We start from the raw sequence: 22,984 nt of genomic DNA, 5'->3' as shown, positions 1-22,984 counted from the left end.
CGGAGCAAAGAAGAGAAGATCAAACCACACCGAGCCCCATGGGGATACCGGGCCTTATAAGGCAGGATGTGGACTATTCATTGCATTTATAATTGTTTTTGGATGGTTGAATCAAGCTAAAAAATGAGAGGGGAAAACCCCTGCTAAATGGATCGACGGAAAGTGACACACATCAATGCAGAGGATGTCTTTTTCCTGGTGTTTTCCATACCTCAGAGAGAAGCATCTCCTCCTTCTGGTGAGACTCTGACAGCTCCCTGTTCAGTAGCTCCACCTGCTTCCTGCTGACCGTCAACTACAGAGAGACAGAGAGTGTGTGACTCAATAATAATAATGAGAAAAACCATTTCACTGATACTGACTCCTATATGCTGTATGGTTCACACTATGTATGTCACATTTCAGGCACCTAAGGTTCAAAAAGAGACGATGTCGAACACAAACAAAGTGAAGATAATGCACCAGGAATGGTCAAATGAAGACACAGATGCATCTACAATGTGGATTTTTGTGAGTACCAAGGAAAAAAGGTTTGTGATGTACAATAAGTCAGGTTCTTTATCTTTCTCTTTTTCTCTCTCCCTCTCTTTCTCTCTCTCTCCCTCTCTCTTTCACACACACATACCCAAACGGATCGACTAGGACAGGCCAGGGATGAGCACACCCCATCTGATCTGTGGCCCGTTCATTCATTAGACCCATGCTCTCCCCTATTGATTTCAGCTTAAATAATGAGAAAGCTTATCCAAAAATCTTTAGCATTTGGGCTCCAACTTAAGGGAATCGATGGGGCCATTTCCCATTTTGAACAGCACATACGCAGGGGTTTTATGTACGGTGAACGGGACAAATCCAGATGCTGATAAATCAATAGGCCTTTTTGTCGATGGACAGGCTTGCTTGCACACACACATACATGCATACATGGACACACATGGCTGATAAATGGTATTTTTGAGGCAATTAAAGTGAGCTGTAAACATATGAAGGCCAATCAATTGGCCAGTGAGGTCTATTATCAAGGCTTTAACACTGATTTAGAAGGGGCTTTAAGGAGCCAGCAGCTTTAAGTGTGCCACAGTCACTTATGCAAATCAGCAGCAGCTAGAGACCTGCACAGATCAGTGCTGCACTGTGCTAAGACGCTCACACAACAAGATAGTATACATGTCACAACTACACAGCTTCAGAACTGCTGCCTACGGGGAAAGGTGTGTGAAATGAAAATGTGCTTCTCAGGGAATTTAAAAGCCCAGTCTTGTTTATTGGCTTATATTATGTCTAAAAGTTCCATTACTCAACTCAGTCTGATGTAGGGGAGAAAGAAAAAACACCTTTAGCCAATACCGTAGCAAAACATTTCGAAATTATATTTTCGCTGCTTATCAAATCCTTTCAAACAAACAATGCAGTCAAACATGGCGCCAATATCAACTCCCTGTTAGCCATAGGCATTGTTGAAGAATTTTATCATTTATTCTCTCCCTAATTATTTTTTATTTTTTTTAAATTGCAGTTTGCATCTAGGTGGAATAATAAGATGGGAGAGGAGGAGCTGCGTGGTGGACAATTCTATTTTAGGGGGGGTAGACAAGCTTGTTAGGAGGAAAACGAATACATCAGTGCTGTCCAGCCTCCAGGCTCCCCCCCACCCCCTCCTCCCTCCCTCCCACTGCTTCCACTTTGCTAAAGGTGAGACACGTGTGTTAGCAAAGCCAACCTACAGACAACATTTCCCTGAGGTAATTGGTTCCGCATTAATATTCATTTGATTCTGTATTCAGCAGCTACGACAAGCCTCTCTGCTTTGATGCTCTGTGCCTAGGTCCCCTCGTCCACCACACAATGTTAACCCTGAAACTGGGAGTTCGGATAAACCGGCACGTTGAAGCCTCTTTTTTTCCTGCTAGGTGAAATACTACAAGGCTATGAAAATCAACTAAGAGCCTTCTCCACTCCTAGTTTGTTATTTTTGACTCTGGTTTCTCTCACTTTGACTTGTACTACGCACCCTGTCATTTCATACCACTGTTTCAGTCTGCTTGGTCCGTTGTGTTGCTGAGGAATGACATTTCAATTGTGCGTCCAATCAAATTGGTAGAAAGGCAGTAAGGAAGGTTGGGGGGTGATGAGGGGTGCGGGGTTGTTCTAAAGGGGTTGCAGACCAGCCGTTACCATGGTGAACCACTTCTGTCAAAACCACCAAGGTCACAACTGCTGACCTGCAGTGCTGTGGGACTTCTGAATAGCAAACTGTAGGGACATGAGAATTGCTCTCCTTCTGTTTTCTATCTATTCCTCTTTGTTTATTTCCATCATTTTCTTTCTCTATATGTATTTCCACATGCATTTTACACGGTCTTTCTCTCTTTCATATTTAAGACTGACTAATTGTGCCATTATGAGGCCTGTGGTGTTGCTGAATACATTATGTATGGCCTGCGCTGGCAGTGAGTCTGAACACGGCCTGTTTTGAGTCATTATAATTCCGTTTGCTAACACACAGCCATTGTGCTAGTCTGGGGTTAGGGGAGATGGTATGATAAAATATTGAGAGCGAGCGAGGCAGCTGCAGATGCTAGCTGTCATGTGTGAGCGAATGAATGTTATGACAAGCATGTTTAAACATTCATGCGGGGAGGAGAGTTTAGGAGGGCTTTTCATTAACACCAATATGTCTTCGTCTCCCCGGTGCAGACACTGCTGGTGTTAGCATGACAACAACAGGGAGGAGAGGAATTAACATCTTGAGAGGAAACTGTCACAGACGCACTCTGACAGAGAGGTAGAAACAAGCGATCTTGTGCATGAGCACACACGCACATACACATTTTTACATTGGCTGACGACTCAGACTATACTGCACATCGAACATGAAAACTGTACTGAGAGAAAATTGACTCTCCCCTTTCAAACTCTAACAGACAGCAAGACAACGTTGTCTTGTTTACTAGAACAACTATTTGAAAGTGTAACGCTGTGCTCTAAGCTGATCAAATAGCTCACAGGAGAACTGAGCAATACATTCAAATAGGAAGAAACAGGAGTGCAGTGGGTTCTTACATCAACCACAACAATGGCATAATAGAAATGATTTTTCAAAAGGAAGAACAAGGATGTGGGAGGTTTCTAGGCCAAACTTACATCACCCACCACACTGTTAGGCTGTGAGGAGATTTGACCTGTTAGCAACAGTGCAATCTCTTGACAGTTTCTGAAGACTATAGAAGACTAGCTATTTGTGGCATTTGTTGGGAGCAGAGCAATGACCAACATGTTTGTATAACCTTGATACGCATAAATAGGCACTTTGAACAGGTAAGGGGCTGAAGTAACAGCACTATGATAAATGGGTGAGCACTGTCCATGTAAAAGTAATTTTATATATATATATATATATATATATATATATATATATATATATATATATATATATATATATATATATATATATATATATATATATACACACATATACATATATATATATACATATATACTGTAATATATATATATATATATATATATATATATATATATATATATATATATATATATATATATTCTGCTTAGCTCTTAGCGAACTCCTTTTAACATATCTGAGGCTTGTGATGAAAAGCACATGATGTGCATATTACAGTCGTGTAGTAAAAAAGTTCAACATCATTATTCTGTTACTGTTCCATGTTATCGTAAAGTATATACATTTTTAACTCACTAGAACACCATCAAATGGACATAGGCAAAATCAATGCCTATGCTGATGATCTCAAGAAGTCAAATCGAAGCAAAAGAGGAAAGAGGAGCATGATGTATTCTCAACATAAGTGGCCTTGACTTGCAAAACAAGTTTGCATAACATGAGCTTTAGATAATGTCATAAATGGCTTTAAATGCTGCAAGGTGCATTAACAAAATGTACAGTCATCGGTTTTACCCACACCTTGATGCAAACATTTTGAATTAATCCTGTTTTCACTGGTCAAGCAATTCCATTTTGATATTCAAATTTGGCGTGTATGTGTGTACGCGGCCAGTGCACACTTGTGCAAGACTGATCTAATCAGTCTTAAATCAGTTAATAAGCCAAGGACACCGAGGAGATGAGTCAGCGGAAGTGAGCATGAGCTAATATTAGCATCTCACCCCCATTCAAGACCTGAACTGCACAGTCGCATCCAGTGTTTGGTCTTTCCATTACAAAAGTGCAAGATTTTGACATTGAGCCACGGAGTTTAGCTAACCATCGGAAATTACATTAGCATTAGCTAAGGCGCCATGACCTAATGCTAATGGTGGGTACAGCCTTTAATACCTTATCTGTTGTGGTTTTTAAACCGTTAGCCCATTTTGAGAGCCCTTAAACTCTTCTGAAAGAGAAACCTAGTGTTCAATATATATATATATATATATATATATATATATATATATATATATATATATATATATAATGTATATATATTTTAAATAGACAGGCAGACTTGTTCAGTCTCTTGTCTGAGCTTTGACATCATGTCAAAGCCTTCTGACGTTGTATATTGATTAAAGCTCTTCGACTGACAGCCATACAGAGGTACAGGTGGGTACTACTCTCGTGTTGAACTCAAACTTCTCATCAACTTACTACACAACAAACTACATGCAGAAATGTTGCAAACACAGAAGTACAGGCGCATAACACAGAGGCAAGCGGATAAACACGCATCCATAAAGACGCATTACATACAAGTGTGCACACTGGAATTTCAACTGACTATTAATTAAAAGCCAGAGCATTGAGTTGACTCGGCGTAGGCGGTTTGTGACACCACACATCTGGGAGACTTCCTGTAAGACATAAAAATGTTGTTCTCTCGCTCTCCCTCTCCCTCTCCCTCTCTCTCTCCCTCTCTCTCTCTCTCCCTCCCTCTCTCCCTCCCTCTCTCTCTCCCTCCCTCTCTCTCTCTCTCTCTCCACAAAGACAGTCTTGTCCGGGTGACCCCTCCCTTAGCGCTCCTCGCCATTCATTTGAAGTACAAGAAGCTGTGGTCAGGTTCAAAGAAAATCTACATTCTCTCTTTAGTCCTCATTCATTCCCTCGATCTTCTTCTTTCTGGTGTGTGCTTGCTTGTACTCATTTTCTCCCCCCGTTCCCTTTCTGTCCCTCTCCAAGTCTCTCTCCCTCTCCTCTCTAAACACTGTCTCTTCCAAATGCCCCGGATAATGAGTGGCGAAGCTAAACGAGAGGAAATTCACTATTAGGATGGGAACGCTGACTGAAGGTTTTAAATAAACGGAGAGAACTTCAGGCCAAATTGTATTTCCAAGGACATAAACTAATGGAACAGGCAGACATCCTCTGAACAAATACACACTCAGTTTAAACTACCATAATAGTTGTAAAAATATACAAGGTCCATGTGGATCTAACTGAAACAGACTGGCAGAAGGCAGACAGAAATACATATCAATGCATTTATTCACACATATGCATGTAGAAAACCACAAATACCATCTACATGAATACCACTCATCTCCTTGGTGTGGAAAGCCTATTACTCTACATTCAAAAGAAGAACAATAGAGACATGGGAAAAAAAAGCATAAATGCTTGTCTATGTCATTGAAAACTAATTAAGCAAATGTGTTTTCTTAAGTGTCTCTGATATCCTCTCAGGCATAGAAATGCACACCCACATATAAACACACAGAGAAGCCTCACTCTATGGGGTTAATTGGGTTATCTAGGCTGATTAGCATAACTAATAAGGATGCTTGTTAACGGATAAGAATTATTTATTCAATTAGCATTCTGAGTGAACATATGAAGCTGTGCATGTGTATAGATCCCCGTTCATCACTGGCACCAGTTCAAATGAAAATGAAGCAGAGCTAAGTAGGCATGAAGTGAGACCTCTGTGTGTGCGTGTGTGTGTGTGTTCACTCCATTTGTCTATTCTACACACATATGCTCACCATCAGTCATCACACCCCACCCGTTTACCCCCAACCAACACACACACACACACACACACACACACACACACACACACACACACACACACACACACCCCAAGCGTGCCATGCTGCAGTTCTTAAATCCCTAATCATCATCATCATTAGTCTTCTGTTTAGCATAATTAGCATTGTTAACCAGATGAGCTGAGTCGAGTCAGGCTGTGCCAGTCACACAGCAAATGACATGATGTCACCCTCCCGGCACCTTTACAGGCCGCTGAAGAGCCTACTTGTCCCCATCAGGTGGGTTTGTGGCACATTTGCATGCTTTCACTGATTGCTGATGGGTGATATAGCAGCTGATGTTCACAGCGTGTTCTGGTGCATTGTGCTCAAAAATGTCCTAAAAAAGTGGATTTCATTGCATTTTTTTAAGGGCAAACAGCTTGTAAAGTGACACAGCTCTTGCAGTTATATCAGTTAATGTAACAATACTGAGCTCATTTCACCAATTTATTCATTCGTGTTTGCAAAAGCAGATGCTGCCTTTTGTTTGTGATGCTTAACATGCGCTTCTAGCCGACAGTAAACATGAAAAAAGCAAATCAACAACACTCCCCTAGTCTTCAACTCACATGTGAAAACTCACAAACACACTCCAACACTCACAAATAACCAGAGATGGAAAATGAGAGAGAAAGAGAGAGGGAGCGCTACATTTACTGAAATTAAACATTTTCTCATCAGCCTGAGGGTGCAGCAGGCCCACTAATGTATTATTCATCCCCACTTCACAAAGGAACATTAATCAATTATGAAGATATGAGGATCTTAAAGTATAGAGGAGAGACGAAGAGCGGCCTGTTCGTATTAATATGCGGCCGCAATCGTGCGCCCCCACGCCCCCACCCCCTTGCTCCTCAAATCAATATTTTGCAGATTAATTTGGAGCGGTTGTGGCGAGATGGCAGGATGGAAAGGAGGAGGGGATGCGGGGGTGGAGGAGAGGAGAGAATGTCTGAGGTCTGAATTAAGGTGAAGTGTTTTGTCGTAATTTTTTTTTACAAGTCTGTGTAAGTGTGTGTACGTGCATGTGTGTAAATATGCTGTCTTCTGTAGCGCTGTAAGTAAACACACTGGAACCGCTCAATTAAAAGAACTACATCATTGAAAATATGACAAAACATTGACACTATATTAGAGCCTGAAGGCAAAAAAAGTAAAAGTGGAAATATTCAAAGTTGCAAAGACGAGAGACTATTTTAAACATGAAACGTAAATAAAGTTTTAATTGAAACTGGTCATCTTTTATTAGTGGATGAAGGTGTGTAATCGTTCATGAAGAGAGAGAAAAAAGGTATGTTACGCCAAATGTCCGTATTATCACTCATTGTTGAGTGGTTAGATACAAGTATTACTATCGACTGAGTACATTTGTAAACTCACCTCTGAATTCACAATAGTCCACTTTTTAGAGACTTGAGTATGGGCCTCTCTTTCCTCCTCAATCCCCCTCCTCCATTCTTCCTCCCTCTTCTTCTCCTCCACTTTTCTTACGCACTCCTCCTCTCTCCTTCGTTGTTCCTGCCTTCTCCTCGCCTCTGCTTCTTGATTCTCCTTTTCAGATTTTAGTCTCCGTTCATCTTCTCTTTGCCTCCATTCCTCCTCTTTCCTCCTCAGCTCCTGCTGAAGTTCGCTTGTTCTTACATTGAGCTTGGAGAGCTAAAGTCGGACAGAAAACGAAGAAAAAAAAGAAGCAGAATTGTGCTGTCAGTCACATCTCTGAATTCTGTAAAGAAAAAAAAATGGGACCCCCCCCGTCACTTAATCTCAAAACTAATCTGAAACACCAAGAGGGCCGTTGCAAGGCAGCAGCATGCAAGACAGATATGTGTTGGTTTGTTTACATACCAGCTATATATGATAATGTTATCTACGAGGAAGTACATGTGTGCAAAGAGGAATCCCAACTCATAAGAGGTAAAAAGCAACCAAGTACTTTACCTCAAGTACTTACTAATGCACAATATTGAGGTACTTGTATTTCACTGGAGTATTTCCATGTTGTGCTGCTTAATTCTACTCCACTAAGTGTCAGCTTAAGATCTTAAAGGAAAACATACATCTATTATAAATATAATGAAATATCTGCAGAATAAGTAGCCAGTGGGGCACGCTCACGTGCACTAACATGTACTCACATGCACGCTGTCAACAAAGCGCTTGGATAACAACACACTCCTCAGGTAGACATTACTCCATGATATCTTTACATATTACACATTGTTGCTTGCTGCTCTTTTAGTGCTGCGATCGTTGTAGATGTAGAGAATACATACATATGATTTTAAATGCAGTACATTTGTAATAGCTTATTTTAAGGTCATTGAATTGGTAGGTTTACTTGCGTGACAGTATCTGAATAACTTCTTCCACCATTGCCGCTCACTCGAACTCTACCAGTGCCCACCTGAGCGTGTGTGTCGGCCCCCTCGCGTTGCAGCAGCTCGATGTTGGCTCGCAGTTTGGTGATGCAGACGTCTTTCTCAGCAATCTCCTTCATGTTGTCTTTCTGGAGCCGCTGCAGACATGAGAGCTCGCTCTGCAAGCGCACCAGCCTCTCACTACTTTCCAGCACCTGTGTTGCAGTCTGGGCCATGAAGGAGTTTAAATGTTAAAGATTCTTTGAAAGGAAGGCATTCATTTTCTGTGAGTTTTACGAATGATCTTTGTGCTTCAGAAGAAAAAAAAAACGTCAGTATTTATATTTTAAAATAAATTCTCAATATTGCATTTTAAAAAAGGACCTTCTGTAATTATGGAATTTCTTAATTAACCCTAAGTATCATGTATTAAAATGTTTATATTTAATCCCTTTAAGGTAAATCAGCTGTTTGTGTCTTAGACTAGGATCATATTGTCCAGTCACTTCGGAGGTTAGACTGTACAGAGACAACACAAGGTCGCGCATCGGATATTGGTATATGTTATGTGAAGGACACAGTGCAGCCATGTGAGTAATTCACATATCATTAAAAAAACATTGATACACTACATGTATACATGCCTTGTTTTCATTCTTCAGGATATGCAGTGGTTTTAATTGGCCTTCATAGGTTTCAGATTCAGTGAATGTATTCAATTATACCGAAATTGGCTTATTGCTAACAAACAAAGATGCAATTCTGTGGCAATCATCTTTTAGCGTGTATGCGAGTGCGTGCCAACCAATCTATCCGTGTATCTGCATTGCAGACGCACAAGTTAAACAAAAACACAAGCCGAATGAAAGGACATATCAACATTTGTTAAAAATATGATTAACAGAACAAGCTCCAGTAACTCTGCATGTTTCTCTTCGGGTATGTAATCACACAAACCACTAATTAGCGGCAGTGCAAATTAATGAGTTAACTCACAAGCAGCATGAACAAACAGTAACCAGCCAAAACACACATAAACAACCAACAAGCCCGGGTTTACCACAAGCATGAATGTATTTGTGCCTGTGTGTGTGTCTTTCTGCAAGCCTGTGTGTATTTACGTACGTCTTAACCATAAGCCACAGAAGACAGTAAAACAGCGGTGGGTATAATTTAGTGACACCCTATAAGGAGGTGTGGGAAGGCCGTAAAAAATTCTCCCTTTTAATCCCGGTCGGCGACGCCATGTTTGTTACCCGGGGCTCTGAGATATGCCGGTAATTCATCACCCACGCCTCGGCTTCCTGTTAAACCTGGCTGCACATGGAGCGCTTCTAGCACAGCTGCCAAGCCAATATCGTAAAAAAAAAAAGAGAGAGACTTCTACACCTCTCAGACAGGCTTCTAAACAATTACAAGCACGCTGCAGAAAAACTCACAATCGTATCATTCCAGTTTTTTTTTCTTCTTAACAGGTCATTTAATTGCATCTTATAATCTTAGAACTGTGGTAAAGAAGGAAGAAAATGAAACGATAAGATTTAGTTTCTTACTTAAATTAGAGAGGCTTACTCGTTTGAGGAACAACACCTTGATTGAAAGTCAGTCCAAATGTAAGTGTATGTGCAATGTACTGTATTCAATTACATCTAAGCAACAGAGGAAAACCTTTCTCTTAAGTTTGAGGGCTGGACAATTTATGCTTTGTGTAAACTGGAGTCAGGACCAGCTGGGTTACCTTTTGTTTCTGCTGGAAATTCTCTCTGAGATTCCGCTCCAGTTCAGAGATGGCCATGTCCTTGGTTTGCAACTGGATTTTCAGGTCTTCCTTCTCAGATGTGATCTGCACCAGTGAACCAATACTGAAGCAGAAAGACAGGCAAAAAAGGAGGGAGAGGATGATACATGGCAAAGACTTACAGGAGGCACAGGTTAATGAAATCACCACTGGACAGGTAACGCAAAAGTATACACGTTGCAGATATATTAACTGGTACAGTGTCCGGGACATGCATTGGACACCAAGAAAATGTGATTATAATTAAAGTAAATTTCAATGACACAAAAGGCAATGTATATCAGTGCATAGCTGTATTGGATAGCTGTATTAAAAATGGCACACCATGAGACAAGAAACACTAAGTGAACCTTAATGGCTATTTAAGATTAAAAAAAAATAATTAATGTAATGCTCTCTGACATAAAATAATAATAAACAGATAAACAATCTGCTCTGTGAGCAGCATGCAGCGTGTAGCCAGTGTAATGTGTGATTCATGAATAAAATCCAATTCAAAAGCAGCGAAGAGATGCTGAGCCCGGTGAAATTTGTGCTAGGTGACAGCAACTGGAGCCGATATGCGTCTGTGTGTCTCTGTGTGTTTGTGTGTCTGTGTGTATGTGTGTGTGTGTGTGTTTCCCAGCGGTGAAAATATGTTAACTCTGCCCAGACACCTTCCGAGTCACCAGTGACAGCTGTCACAAACCCAAGATGGAAGGAGAGGGGGTGAAAAAAGGAAACACATCACACGGTGCCGTGCGGTACTCTTCACAAACACGTGCACGTACAGACACACACGCACACAATTTCATATTTACCAGCCTCATGAGAGGAGTTATTCTGATGAAACTTTGCGCAGATTAAAAATGGTAAACTCACATTTGATCAAGCGTGTCTACACGTTCGCACCAAGCAGGGAAGGAAAGGCAAGATTTGACAAAAGTGACATGTGAGTGGATCGAGAGCGCTGAGAGTTAAATCTTTCACTTCAGGAAAAAAAAAAAAACAACTTTTCAGTCAAATGGAGTAAAAGCCACAGAGGAGAGTGAACAAACTGACTTTAGATTATAGTCTGTTTCTGTGTCTAGAAGAGAATGGGGGAAGAGTGCGTGCTGCTGTGCTATCAATTCACTTGATATTTTTATTCCACTCAAACTACACTGTTCCTTTGTTATGAATTATCACTTTGCTGAGCATTTCACTAAGAAAATCTTTCTTTTTTTTTAAGGATGTACAAAAACTGTGTGTACTCCTAACCATGCACAGAAGCTTTTATGGGACTATAAATGTGTAGACAAAGACAATCTTTCCCTAAATATATGCGCACATATCAATCCTCAAGTTTTACAAAGGTTAAAACTGTCTACAGTTGCATTATAACATGATTTATCGTATTATTTTAGGGCTTGTTAGATGGAGTAAAGAAGCGTAGTCTGTTTAATAATGTTTTTAAAAATGTGTTTCCCTGTCAGTTTGTCGGAAAAATACTTAATTCACCCCAAATTCAGGTGATTCCTGAGAGACAAATGGTCTGAAATGGGAACAAGTTGAAAATCGAAAAGAGGGTTTTGAAAGAACAGTAACTGCAGCCAATTTCATCCCTATTTTCAGGGTAGTGGTTTTGGAGTGCTGTGTGTACGAGTGTGTACATGCATATGTGTACTGCAGAAAACACTCGCCAGCTGAGATAAGGAGCATATTTGTGTCCTGGTCAAGTATTTTTGTGCAAACATTATCAAGACAATATGTCATCAACAAAGATTTTTTTTCAAACTGAGGAAAAATAAGCATAGTTTGCATGACGGATTGGTACAGATGATTTTTTTTCTGCACCATTACTGGCTGAAACTTAGGTATGAACTGTGACTTGTAGTTTTGAAACGTATTTTTGGGAAAAATAAATGCGAAAACATGCGAACACCTTCTGACCTGCAACAAGTCAAAATGTAAATGAATTCACTGCACGTGCATGTGACGTGTGTTGTGATGTGCACATCAGGTCATTATTAATTATGTAACAAATGAGGCTATATGATTTAGTATATTGTTATATACAATAAAGTCGTTGTGCTAAACAAATGACACGATGTCAAACCAACAGATGAACAGGGAATTCCTACTTAGAGCCCTAAGTGTTGTTATGATTACTGCGTGGACAAAGAGAGCACGGCGAGTGAATGTGACTGCTGTGTGTGTGTGTGTGTGTGTGTCTGTGTGTGTGTGTGTGTGTGTGTGTGTGTGTGTGTGTGTGTCACCGTGAGTGTATGTGATATTAAAGCAGGCTCTCGATATCTCAAGCTGTCACTCAGGCCTATTAGGCAAAGCTAACAAAATTAGTCATGAATATGCAGTAATAACATGCAAATTGCCACTCCTTTCCTGCCCTGTGTGTGTGTGTGCGTGTGTGTGTGTGTGTGTGTGTGTACGTGAGCCGGTACGTGTGTTGCCCTCAGGGCCGTAGACATTGGCTCTGTAAACCCAATTCTTTCTACATCATTACAGCAACAAGACATAATTCATGAGAATAATATAAACATGCATGTAGCCTGGCATTCATGCACAAGCACACACACACACACAAACACACACACGGATGAATGTACGCGCACACCCCCACATGGGACACAGGTACGCTATGCTGCCCTCTTTGCATGCCAGCGCCAATATACAGCAGCTTGTTCTTAACCACTTTTATGTTGACCATAAGTGTTTGAAGATTTCCAGTGCCATATTTTATGCTTAAGCACACACACACACACACACACACACACATTTGTGCACGTACGTACACAAACATGCAGATCGTAAGTTGCCTCCATGTCCCCAGGGTGATGTTTGACACAGCCTGGGTGCTGCCACAGCAATTAACCTCCCTGTTAATGAGAAGAGCTCTGTCAAGCAGCCAGATGGCACCGCCTGGCACGTTGCCATCGCACACACACTCACAGATAGTACACTCTTACACATAGACACGCAGTATGTGCACATGCACGAGCACACACACACAATCCTGTCTCCCCCTGCTGTACACCGAACTGTTGCTGGTTGTCAGTGCCCCTCATCCCTCCGTTTGGCACCCCCTTCCCCCTTTACTTCTCTCCTGAATTGTCTTCTATGCTCCCACCCCTCCATCTCTGGCAGCTGCTTATCCATGCAGCACTGCAGATGTCACAATTCACCAGCTGGGAAAACAGCAGGGGAGGAGAAGAGAGGAGAAGGTTTGAGAGGAGAGGAGGAGTTTGTTACATCTTTAGATTTGACAGAGAAGCAACCAACTGGATGAAGATTTATAGATTCATACATAACAGATTGATTGATTTATGAATTTGCAATTTGTTTATCACAGATTGTAGGAATGGTGGAAATTGCATCTACAGTCAGTATTATTATTATTATTATTATACATTATTATTTTCATTATTATTCGTACATATAATTATATGTATGAGCGTGTGCAATTGGGTAGATGACCTGCAATGTGTGTGTGTGTGTGTGTGTGTGTGTTAATGAGCGTGGCAATTGGCCTGTGCACGGCCCGCTATGTATGCCTGTCTGCATGTCCACACAGCAGCCCACCAGGCCTGCGTATTGATCAGTTAGCTTGGCCTAATAGGAGAAGAGGAGCCTGACCTGGGAAAGTCAATATGGAGAAAAAGAGACATATCCTCCTCACGTCCTGAGAGAGAAGTGGGAAAGAAAGTAAGAGAGAGAGAGAGAGAGAGAGAGAGAGAGAGAGAGAGAGAGAGAGAGAGAGAGAGAGAGAGAGAGAGAGAGAGAGAGAGATGTGCACCCGCCACTGTAATGGTAAGGAAAGAGTCGAGAGACTGTCAGATAAACATTTGGACAAAAGAAAAACAAGCAAAGTCATGAGGGAAATAATAATTTAACAATAATGAACCTCCAGTCTCCGAAGCCTAAATATCGTATCACTTTTGTTAACAAAGAAAAGTTTGGAGTTGAATTAGAACAGTTACACTGAGGGATACTGCCGGAGTGTGAAGTAAGTTAAGTTCCTACCTTTCCCAAATGAGAATCAGGATATTCTGTCAAAGCTTTATTTTTTCTAACCTAACTAACTTTCAGCATTTGACTGCTTTTGGCAAAGGAAAACAGCACTCGAGTTAACTCTAGAGTAAAAAACTCTGCAGGAGATTATACGAAGGGAAAATAATTAAACAATTGGAGGGAGATGGGAAATAAAGAAACTGACACCCACTCACACATCAATACATCGATAGATCGGTGTGTGTGTGTGTGTGTGTGTGTGTGTGTGTGTGTGTGTGTGTGTGTGTGTGTGTGTGTGTGTCACGCGCATGTGTGTTTCAGCAGAAATATATAAATAAAGCTGTAGATAAACAAAAAAACAGAGGAAATGAAAAAGTAGATAAAAGACTTAGGTTTCACCATGTACACGCACACACTTACACACACACACACCTGGCTGAGTGATGCTACCCTGGAGGGTGGCTTCAATCTGATGTGTTTAATGTTGACGCTGGTGGCAAGAAACACACACACTCACCCACTGTTTCAACCTGCCTGTCATCTCATTTCATGAGACCTGATTTACTCATTTCTTTTTTCTTTTCTTTTTTTGGAATTATTATTATATGTGCAGCCATTTAAAACGCTCAAGGTGTGATGCAAATCCCCGTGTCTCTGACAGCGAGTGCGCTGGTTGAGGATCCATCATGCCCTTCAGTGCCTTTTGCAGAAATGCCAAAGAAACCCTGTATAGCCACAAACTCCACTGCGCCACATTGTGCCAGACCATCCTTTCCTGCTTCGCTTGGTGCTTTAATTGACTGCACTGCAGGCTGTCAAACTACTGTCTGGTTACTTCCGACCATATTTGGAAGTTTTCTTCGTTTTTGTACAACAGCTTTTCAAAAAACTGTACTGACTGCAACAGTATTGGGTTTTTAAATTCATGTAATCACACTAAACATTACAATGTTGACTTGTGGGATACAGCACTTGGCAGAACTATAGTACTTTATATGTTGTCAGTACAAGAGACCAATGGAAAGTTCATGTGAGGAGGTAGTAGTAGTAGTAGTAGTAGTAGTAGTAGTAGTAGTAGTAGTCGTAGTGGAGGAGTAGAGCCAATTTCAATTGAATTTAATGTTTTTTTGCAGGATGGTTTTGGTAGACCGACACAGGGTGTGCTCGATATTATACTGGGTAACTTAAGATTCAGCAAGCCATGTGGATTATTGGAACTCAATTCATTTTCATATCAAACCTCTCCCCGGTCTGGTGAGTTCAGGTGTCTCGCGTGCAATGGCAAAAATCTGGATTAGGTACATATGTATGAGCATGCAGATTTAGATTCAGAAAATGCTTCTTTCATTAGTTTTGTCAAAATGTGTGAAACTTAAAATAAGAATCTGTCTTTCCAGAAAGGTCTAAAGTAGAAACAGAACAAGTCTTTAGGGGCCTTGGAGCACTGCATGGTGGGAAATATCATATAGGAATTTGCATATTGCCATGGGGACAGTGGTGTTCCAGTGAGTCCCTGAGGAGCTCAAACTCCCTACAGACAGACAGAGCCCCGGAGGCCAACTCTGTTACCTCTCTCTGCAGTAGAGGACCTGTGTAAGAGTGTGTGGTCGACTCGTGAAGTTATTACGAAGAAGTTATTAGTTATTTCAGTCAAAAGTAAACTTTTCCTGAGAAAAAAAAATAAATCCTTGTTGACAAGGAGGGCTGCTGAGTAACTAATAATCACTATAACATTGGCAAACTATATCTGACTATATCTCTCCATACCTGTGTGGGACGTGAGACGCAGGGCCGACAAGCTCGTCCACCAACAAAGTCCTCAGATCAACCTTAGACACCTTGGATAGACATAAGATGGCATAGAGAGTTAGTCACATGGGGCATGTGCTGCGATGCTTCTTCGTGTATTATGGACATGGAGAGATTGTGTAATGTGTATTAGCACAGAGAACATTATACCAAGCTGAACAATATGTTATAAAATGATATAAAGGGAAACATGCAGTATACTTTAATTGCTGTGAAATGCAATTTTGACTTCAATTTATCAATTAGACACTGCTCATGCTGAATAAAAGAAAAACATTCTTTAAAAACTTCTTCAAGTGCTCTAAACTGTGATATAATTGAACTAATTGCTTGGAATTTGCCTCTTGATGACCAGAGAAACATGGTAATAGTGTCTCGGGGGGCGGAGGACAAGAAAGTAAAAAATAACTGTATGCATGAACAATTGATGAAAGAAAAAAAAGTCTCCACTTTCTGCTTTGCTCATTTTCAAAAACGGGGCCAACGGCATACAAATCACCCAAATCAAATCAAAAAGCTGACAAAATCAAATATAGAGGAAAGAATTGAAGATGAAATCTGAAATACGATTACTCTAATGACTTAATAATTTGGCTGTCCTCTGTGGAGATTTCAAAAAAAAAAAAATACATTTGACGCAATAGAGGCACAGGATGTCACTTGATCTGAAAGAAGGACATTGAGATGAAGAGACAGCACAGTTTAGTTTAGTTAGATAAAAGTGGACACGCGGACACAAACACACACACAGTCTTCTGTTCATTCCCAGATGCAGTGCAGCTCCTTGCACTCAAACAACCCTGCCATTATCCTGTCCGCCTGTGTATCTCTCGGTAATGAACATTGGTTTGTGGAGGACGAGCAAATAATATGGGTCAGAACTGTTGTTGAGGGGTCAATTCATACTGGATCTGTACAAAAAGAGAACATAGAGAAACATAAGAGAAAAAAAACTGAATGGACCACAAAAGAGAGGTAGTGACGGTGACCCAGCTTTTTCATTACATCGGACTATTTAAAAGAGAAAATAAACAGAGAAAGAAAAAGCGAAGTAAAGGTAAGTCAGACTTAAAGAAAGAGACAGGGGGGGTGGCTTAATAGAAAAAGAGATAGAGAGAGAGAGAGAGAGAGAGAGAGAGAGACTGACCCGGCCGTACTGGTGAAATATCGGCCACTCTATCGCTGTGGTGACAGGGGTCACTCTGGGAAAAGGAAATCAATGCTGACAGCAATGACTCACAGGTCAACACACAGCCCCGTGTGTGAGCGTGTGTGTGTGTGTGTGTGTGTGTGTGTGTCCGTTTTATGTATGCGCTTGTGCGTGTTTCAATTATGCATGCGCTAGTGTTAAGTATGGGTATGTGTGCAACTGTGCGTTTCACGTGAATGCAGGATACGGGGGAGTGACTAAATTACACACACAACAGCACGCACAAGCATCCAAAAAGAGGAGCCGATGCGGATGGAAAGATGAGATTGAATCCATTATGTGTGAAGTTAATATTTGATGCGCGATACAGCCGGACAGGCTACCTTTAAAACTGTCGAGCTAACTAGTCTTTTTTTTTTTTTAGGACACCACTTAACAATACAGGAAACAACAAATGATGAGCACAGACAGACTTGTTCCTCCACTGTGCAGTCTTCACTGATAAGTTTCATATGTGTTTAACACCTTTTACATCTAACAGTACACAACATGTGTAGTATATCTTATCAATATAAATAAAGTGGCCTTGTGTGTGTCCCCCAACCAAAAAGCATAAAGACGATCAGCTATACACACAAAAGACACACACAATTTTCTCCCCCACTCACAAAACATCATATTATAATGCAGCTGCAATGTGACAGTGAGAGGACCTGGCACACATAGAGGTCAGCGACTAATACAGGTAGACTGTGTGTGGTTGGGCGCGTGAAGGTGTGTGTGTGTCTGTGTGTGTGTGTGTCTGTGTATGCATGCCTTATATACCCTTGGGTTAGCAGGAGTTACGACCTGCTTCCATTATTAAGGTGAGTAGTAGGCTGTGTTGTGTATGCCTAAACAGCCAGTCCATTCATTACAGATGCAATCCCCTAAGTACATGAATAAGCACATGGACTCCCTCTCGCTGCCTCTCTGAACTGTAGAGGAGACAAAATATTGGTGTGATGCAGGGTGCTTTAGATAAATCAGAAACAGGAGCAAATTAATAATAAAGGAATAAAACAACATTAGCTGATTAAGTATGTATGGCAGAGTGGCGGCTGTAATTTACAGGCAGCTGGGGTTGAGTGTCCGGAATAAGGTCTCATTATGGATCACGGTGTGTGTGTGTGTGTGTGTGTGTGTGTGTGTGTGTGTGTGTGTGTGTGTGTGTGTGTGTGTGTGTGTGTGTGTGTGTGTGTGTGTGTGTGTGTGTGTGTGTGTGTGTGTGTGTGTGTGCGTGCGTGCGTGCACGTGCGTGTGTGTGTGTCCATCCCGTTGGTAATCTGTCACCAGTGGCCTCAGCTTTATGAAAAGGCCTGCAATCTATTATAATGAGCCTACTGAAGGTTATGACCACGGCACACTCAAGAGTCATTTGTCAGAAGGAGGGCTAACATGTGATTGTCTGTGAATGCTGTTTTCTTTTTTTTTTTCTTTTTTTAAATACAACTAAACCATTAAAGAGTGGTGAGTAAGTAATGGTCAAAATTAGCAGAGTGCATGAATGAGAGAAAAATAAGTGCAGGGGTGAGAGAAAAGAGAGCGCATTACATGGATGTTGCATCACATCTTCGTTACAACGAAGTTTTCTCCCTCTGTTTTTCAGACAAACAGAACCGGCATATGCAATGAGTTCTCATAGAAGGTGCTCGATCTATAACAAGCACGCACTGAGTCTTTTAAAAATTGAATCCCATCGCAGTCTCCAGTACAGACAGCAGGGATGTGGAATCCTGTGCCCGTGGATCTGTTCATTGTTAGACGTACTTGCACAACTATATAATATAATATTAAAAGTACAAACGGCAGCTGTACTTCCACTTTCACAAACAAACAAACAAAGCCGACTTATTGCAGTCATTTGCAGAATCGCTTCACTTTCTCTTCTCCTTTTTTGCCTGTTCCTCTCTTCCCTTTCCCCCTCTGTTTCCAGCCTCGTCACATTCTCTTGTCTCCTCCTGTCTCATCCACTTGCCCCTCAACCCTCGCCTCCTCTTCCCTACTTATTTCTTTTCTCCCCGTCTTCCGCACCTCACTTTCGCTTTCCGTGTTTCTTTTCTATCTGAAAATAGCCAGCCATTTACGCAATCATTCCATTTTCCCGCTCCCCTCCCGTTCCTTTTGTCTGGAGCTAGGTCAACTGAAAGCAACAGAGGAGAAAAAACAAAAGCAGCAACGTGTGTGCGTGAGTCACCAGATCGCAACAGAGAGCGAGGAATAAAAAAAATAAATAAGATAATGCGACTCGTGGTGATGGTGACTGGAAGGAACACGCGAGTGTCTCGTTCTATGTCAGGGGTTGCATGTTTAGAGAGTGTGTACTAAAAATGTGGACTTTAATTTTGTTAGGGTGAGCTTGATGCAAGTGTAACGTGATGCAACTATGATGATAAACATCTGCAGCCTTACATTCAGGGCTTCTTCTGTGTCGTATTGAAAAGACACTGTGTGGTATCAAAATGCACTCAAACCTTTATATAAATATACTTTATATAACCACACAAGTTTATCAAAATTTTCATTTGACAATCTGTTTCTTACGACATCTTCTGAAACGAATTGTCCGCTCTGGGAGTCTGCAGAGCGGGAGTTATATTAACAACAGAGATGCGAGACTTGATTGTTAAGCGATTGTAGTCGTGGTCACACAGTCCACTCGTTCATTTGACTTGTAAGACTAACAAATATACTATAAATTATATTTACACATTTTATTTTGTCTCTATTGAGTTTGAATAAGATGTGTTTAACTTTTGATCTGTTTTTTTGTTGTTGTTTAATTCATCAATTGACCACAGATGACAGAATGATGACAGAACATTCAAATTTTCTGCTTCACAGTGTTCAAGTTCATATCCATATCTGATGTTCACATGACATTATAAAACTGGAAAAACCAGCAAAACCAAAGATTTGACATTTGAACCTGAAACTAGCACTTTCTTCTTCTTCTATGTGATTAAATGATTAATGGGTGAATAACGTTGTCTGATTAGTTTCCTGGCAATCATTTAATCAATGAATTGATTAATTGCTTCATCACTACCTTTTACCAAATTACATTCACACCAAACCCAAGATGTGTTTTTCATTTTTGTGTCGTCCAACGCTATACATTTTGTCCACTAAACATTTGTGTTGCTCTCAAAATCAAAGTGAAATAAAAATAATTAGCAGACAGGAGCCCCAGTCATCCGGGTGTATCAGATGGACTAGTTACAGGTCTGGCTGATATATTAACAAAAGGTTTACAAGGGCAGAGCACTACATGCAAGTTTGGCCTTACGGCTGACCTTACAATGCACTTAGTATCCTGTACAGGGAGTAATGCTGCAGCCACTCCTACAAGCCATTTATTCCAGCTAACGACCGTCAAGCACTCATAAATCAGCATTAGGAACCTCTTTCGCCCTCTCTCTCTCGTTTAGTTTCCCCTCTCCGTGGCTCCCTCCTTTTCTGGGATATTTCTCTCGTGCTTTCTTGTCCTCGCCCTTGTCCACTCATTTTTTTACATTTTACCATCTTTAAAGCTGCAACTCCTATCGTCCCATGCCTTCATTGTCTGTGTGTTCGTACCTACCCCACCATATTTTCAAATAAGTGCGCACTCTTTTTTCCCCGTCTGTCCCTGTCTGTGTGTCTGTCTTTTCTTACCCTTGCATTCTCACCTTTTCCCACCCTTCCTGTTGTTTATGTATTACTCCCCTTACCTCCTGCCATCCATCCTCTCTCACCACCTCTTTCTGAAAATTCCTTTCCTTGCAGATAGAGACAGCATCCCTGAGCTGTCCAACCCGGTATTGGCACCTCTATTGATTTTAATTAAGCTAATTAGTTCATTATTTGAAGGATCAAACGGGGGCATCCATTACTGCGTGGAGAGAGACTTGGGTTGGGGTGATGGGTAGGGGTGTGGTTGGGGGTAGAGAAGTTAATATGGTAATGAAGACGATCAATTATCACTCACAGCAAAGTCATTAACAACAGCATTAGCATAGTCAACCATCGCCACCCTCCTGACCTCTCCTGATCTCCCTTCCTCACGCTCACTGCTGCTCTTCCTCCAAGCAGCTGCTACACAAGCAAATGTGTGTGAGAGAGGAGAGGGTTGATGAAGGTCACACAGTTCAGAGACTGTTTTCATTGCAGACCTGAATTGAGTTTCCACCTTCTCTCATTGACTTGAGCAGAGCACTCCCGACGCTGAAGGGTCAGCTGGGTTTGGAGCAGGGCGTGAATAGTATACAGGACCACAAGCCTAATTATGTTTTTAATCAGTTCTGGAAAATGCTATTTGTATATTCCTGGAGAAAAAAAAGGGTATACATGCAACAAATTTAACTGTAATGCTTGTCCGATTTTGAACTATGAATTAAAGAAGTTGTGATCGTCCTGAAAAGAGGGTTGTTTCTGTGCATTCCAGGAAGGTGACGTCATCGCTCACATGCTACTTCTTTAATGTGCTGGTTTCTTCTAATGGGTCTTAAGAGTGCTGCTATAGAGGGGTGCTCCACTTGACAGGAAAAATGATGTTCTCATGAGCATTGGATTAAGTCATGAGGCCAATTTTCTCATTTGGTTCCTGAGCATTTTAATAGCCCCTGTTCTGTGGTTTATGAGGGCTGTCATAAATAGTCACTTTGTGAATCACACAAAAAAAAATTGGAAACTCTCATCACAGCTTGAGACATTCCCGGCATCCAGTTAGCAAATTTGTAGTCGTGACTTGTTATCACACATACGTTTCTTCTCAGATACAAATAAGACCAAATGAATTAGGTTTTTTTAACATTGTCTCTTACAAACAAGGAAGGCTAACAAAATGGGATACTTTAATTTAAGAGCACAACGGAGCACCAGCCTCCAAAATGTGTTTACCAACGCATAGGTCTTTTGAATATGCTGGTATGGTAATGATTTGAGCATTGTGTGGGAATGGAGAGATGACAGGATGAGTGGATCAAAGAGTGGCCCAGTGAGCCTAAATGATCCCTCCTGATCTGTTCTGATCTACGCTGATCCCTCCCAGGCCTTCACAGTCCCCCGTACTGCCCTGTAGCCCAGGGGCTAAACTTTGTGAATTAAAAAATCTACCCAACACACAAACACACACACAGACAAAAAATAACCAATAGATCTAGAAAAAAAAGATTCTGACAAACAACTACCGACAAATCAAACGTCTTACCATCTGCAGCCTACCGTGGTAAAATATGACGATATAAAACAACATATTAACTTCGAGCATGGTTATTTATGTTTTCCTTATTGTGTCTTTGAAAGGAAAGGGACTTTCTAAGAGCATCTGGCCAACAAAAGCTGCTTCAGAAGTAGTTCTGTAGCTGCCCTTGCGCCTTTGACCTGCCTGGAATGAAGCAATGGGAAAAAATATTTCTACCGAGATCAATAAAATGACAATTTTATTGCATTACGTGATTACGTATCCGTAAGCTGCCAAAAAAACTGTCCAACGGGAGTGTAGCCCAGATGATTGGAGGAAGTTTTCCAGAACCTTCAAAAACTCTGCGCTCATAATAATGTTTTTTATTTCAACAGAAAGTTCAGCATTTTCCATATTTCTTTTTTTCCAAAGTTTGGAAAGCTACCAAATATTCTCTGTGTGAAACAATGCTGTTTTATAGTTTAGCTCTCACCAGGACAATACATCTACATCCCTATTCCAGAGTAAACTGTGTCAATGAATACTACCTACTAAACCGGATGAAATGAACCTCAGTGTCATGACTTTTGTAACTACTACTGGTTGTTTTTCCACAAAATTACTAAAATAACTTTAAATTTGGAATTTGTTGGAGTTTATTAAGCGAGTACAATAGT

General features: G+C 41.0%; 1 protein-coding gene across 3 annotated transcripts in view; it reads right to left on the bottom strand.

The window, feature by feature from the left end:
• Positions 1-22,984, bottom strand: part of LOC137788816 (trichohyalin-like) — an 88,064-nt gene that overhangs the window by 59,020 nt on the left and 6,060 nt on the right. For all 3 annotated transcript variants that reach the window (XM_068581925.1, XM_068581927.1, XM_068581926.1), the window contains 5 exons: positions 15,913-15,983; positions 10,099-10,222; positions 8,408-8,587; positions 7,384-7,659; positions 212-295 (listed from right to left, as the gene is read on the bottom strand). In XM_068581925.1, the coding sequence (XP_068438026.1) occupies positions 212-295; positions 7,384-7,659; positions 8,408-8,587; positions 10,099-10,222; positions 15,913-15,983 (735 nt within the window). The remainder of the gene's footprint in view (positions 1-211; positions 296-7,383; positions 7,660-8,407; positions 8,588-10,098; positions 10,223-15,912; positions 15,984-22,984) is intronic.

The sequence above is a fragment of the Clinocottus analis genome, unplaced genomic scaffold (genome assembly GCF_023055335.1).
Source record: "Clinocottus analis isolate CAN_PGR_092001 unplaced genomic scaffold, fCliAna1.0.p SCAF_18, whole genome shotgun sequence".
NCBI classification, from domain to species: domain Eukaryota; kingdom Metazoa; phylum Chordata; class Actinopteri; order Perciformes; family Cottidae; genus Clinocottus; species Clinocottus analis.
Note: the sequence above shows the minus strand (reverse complement) of the source record. Positions and strands in the feature narration are given on the sequence as shown.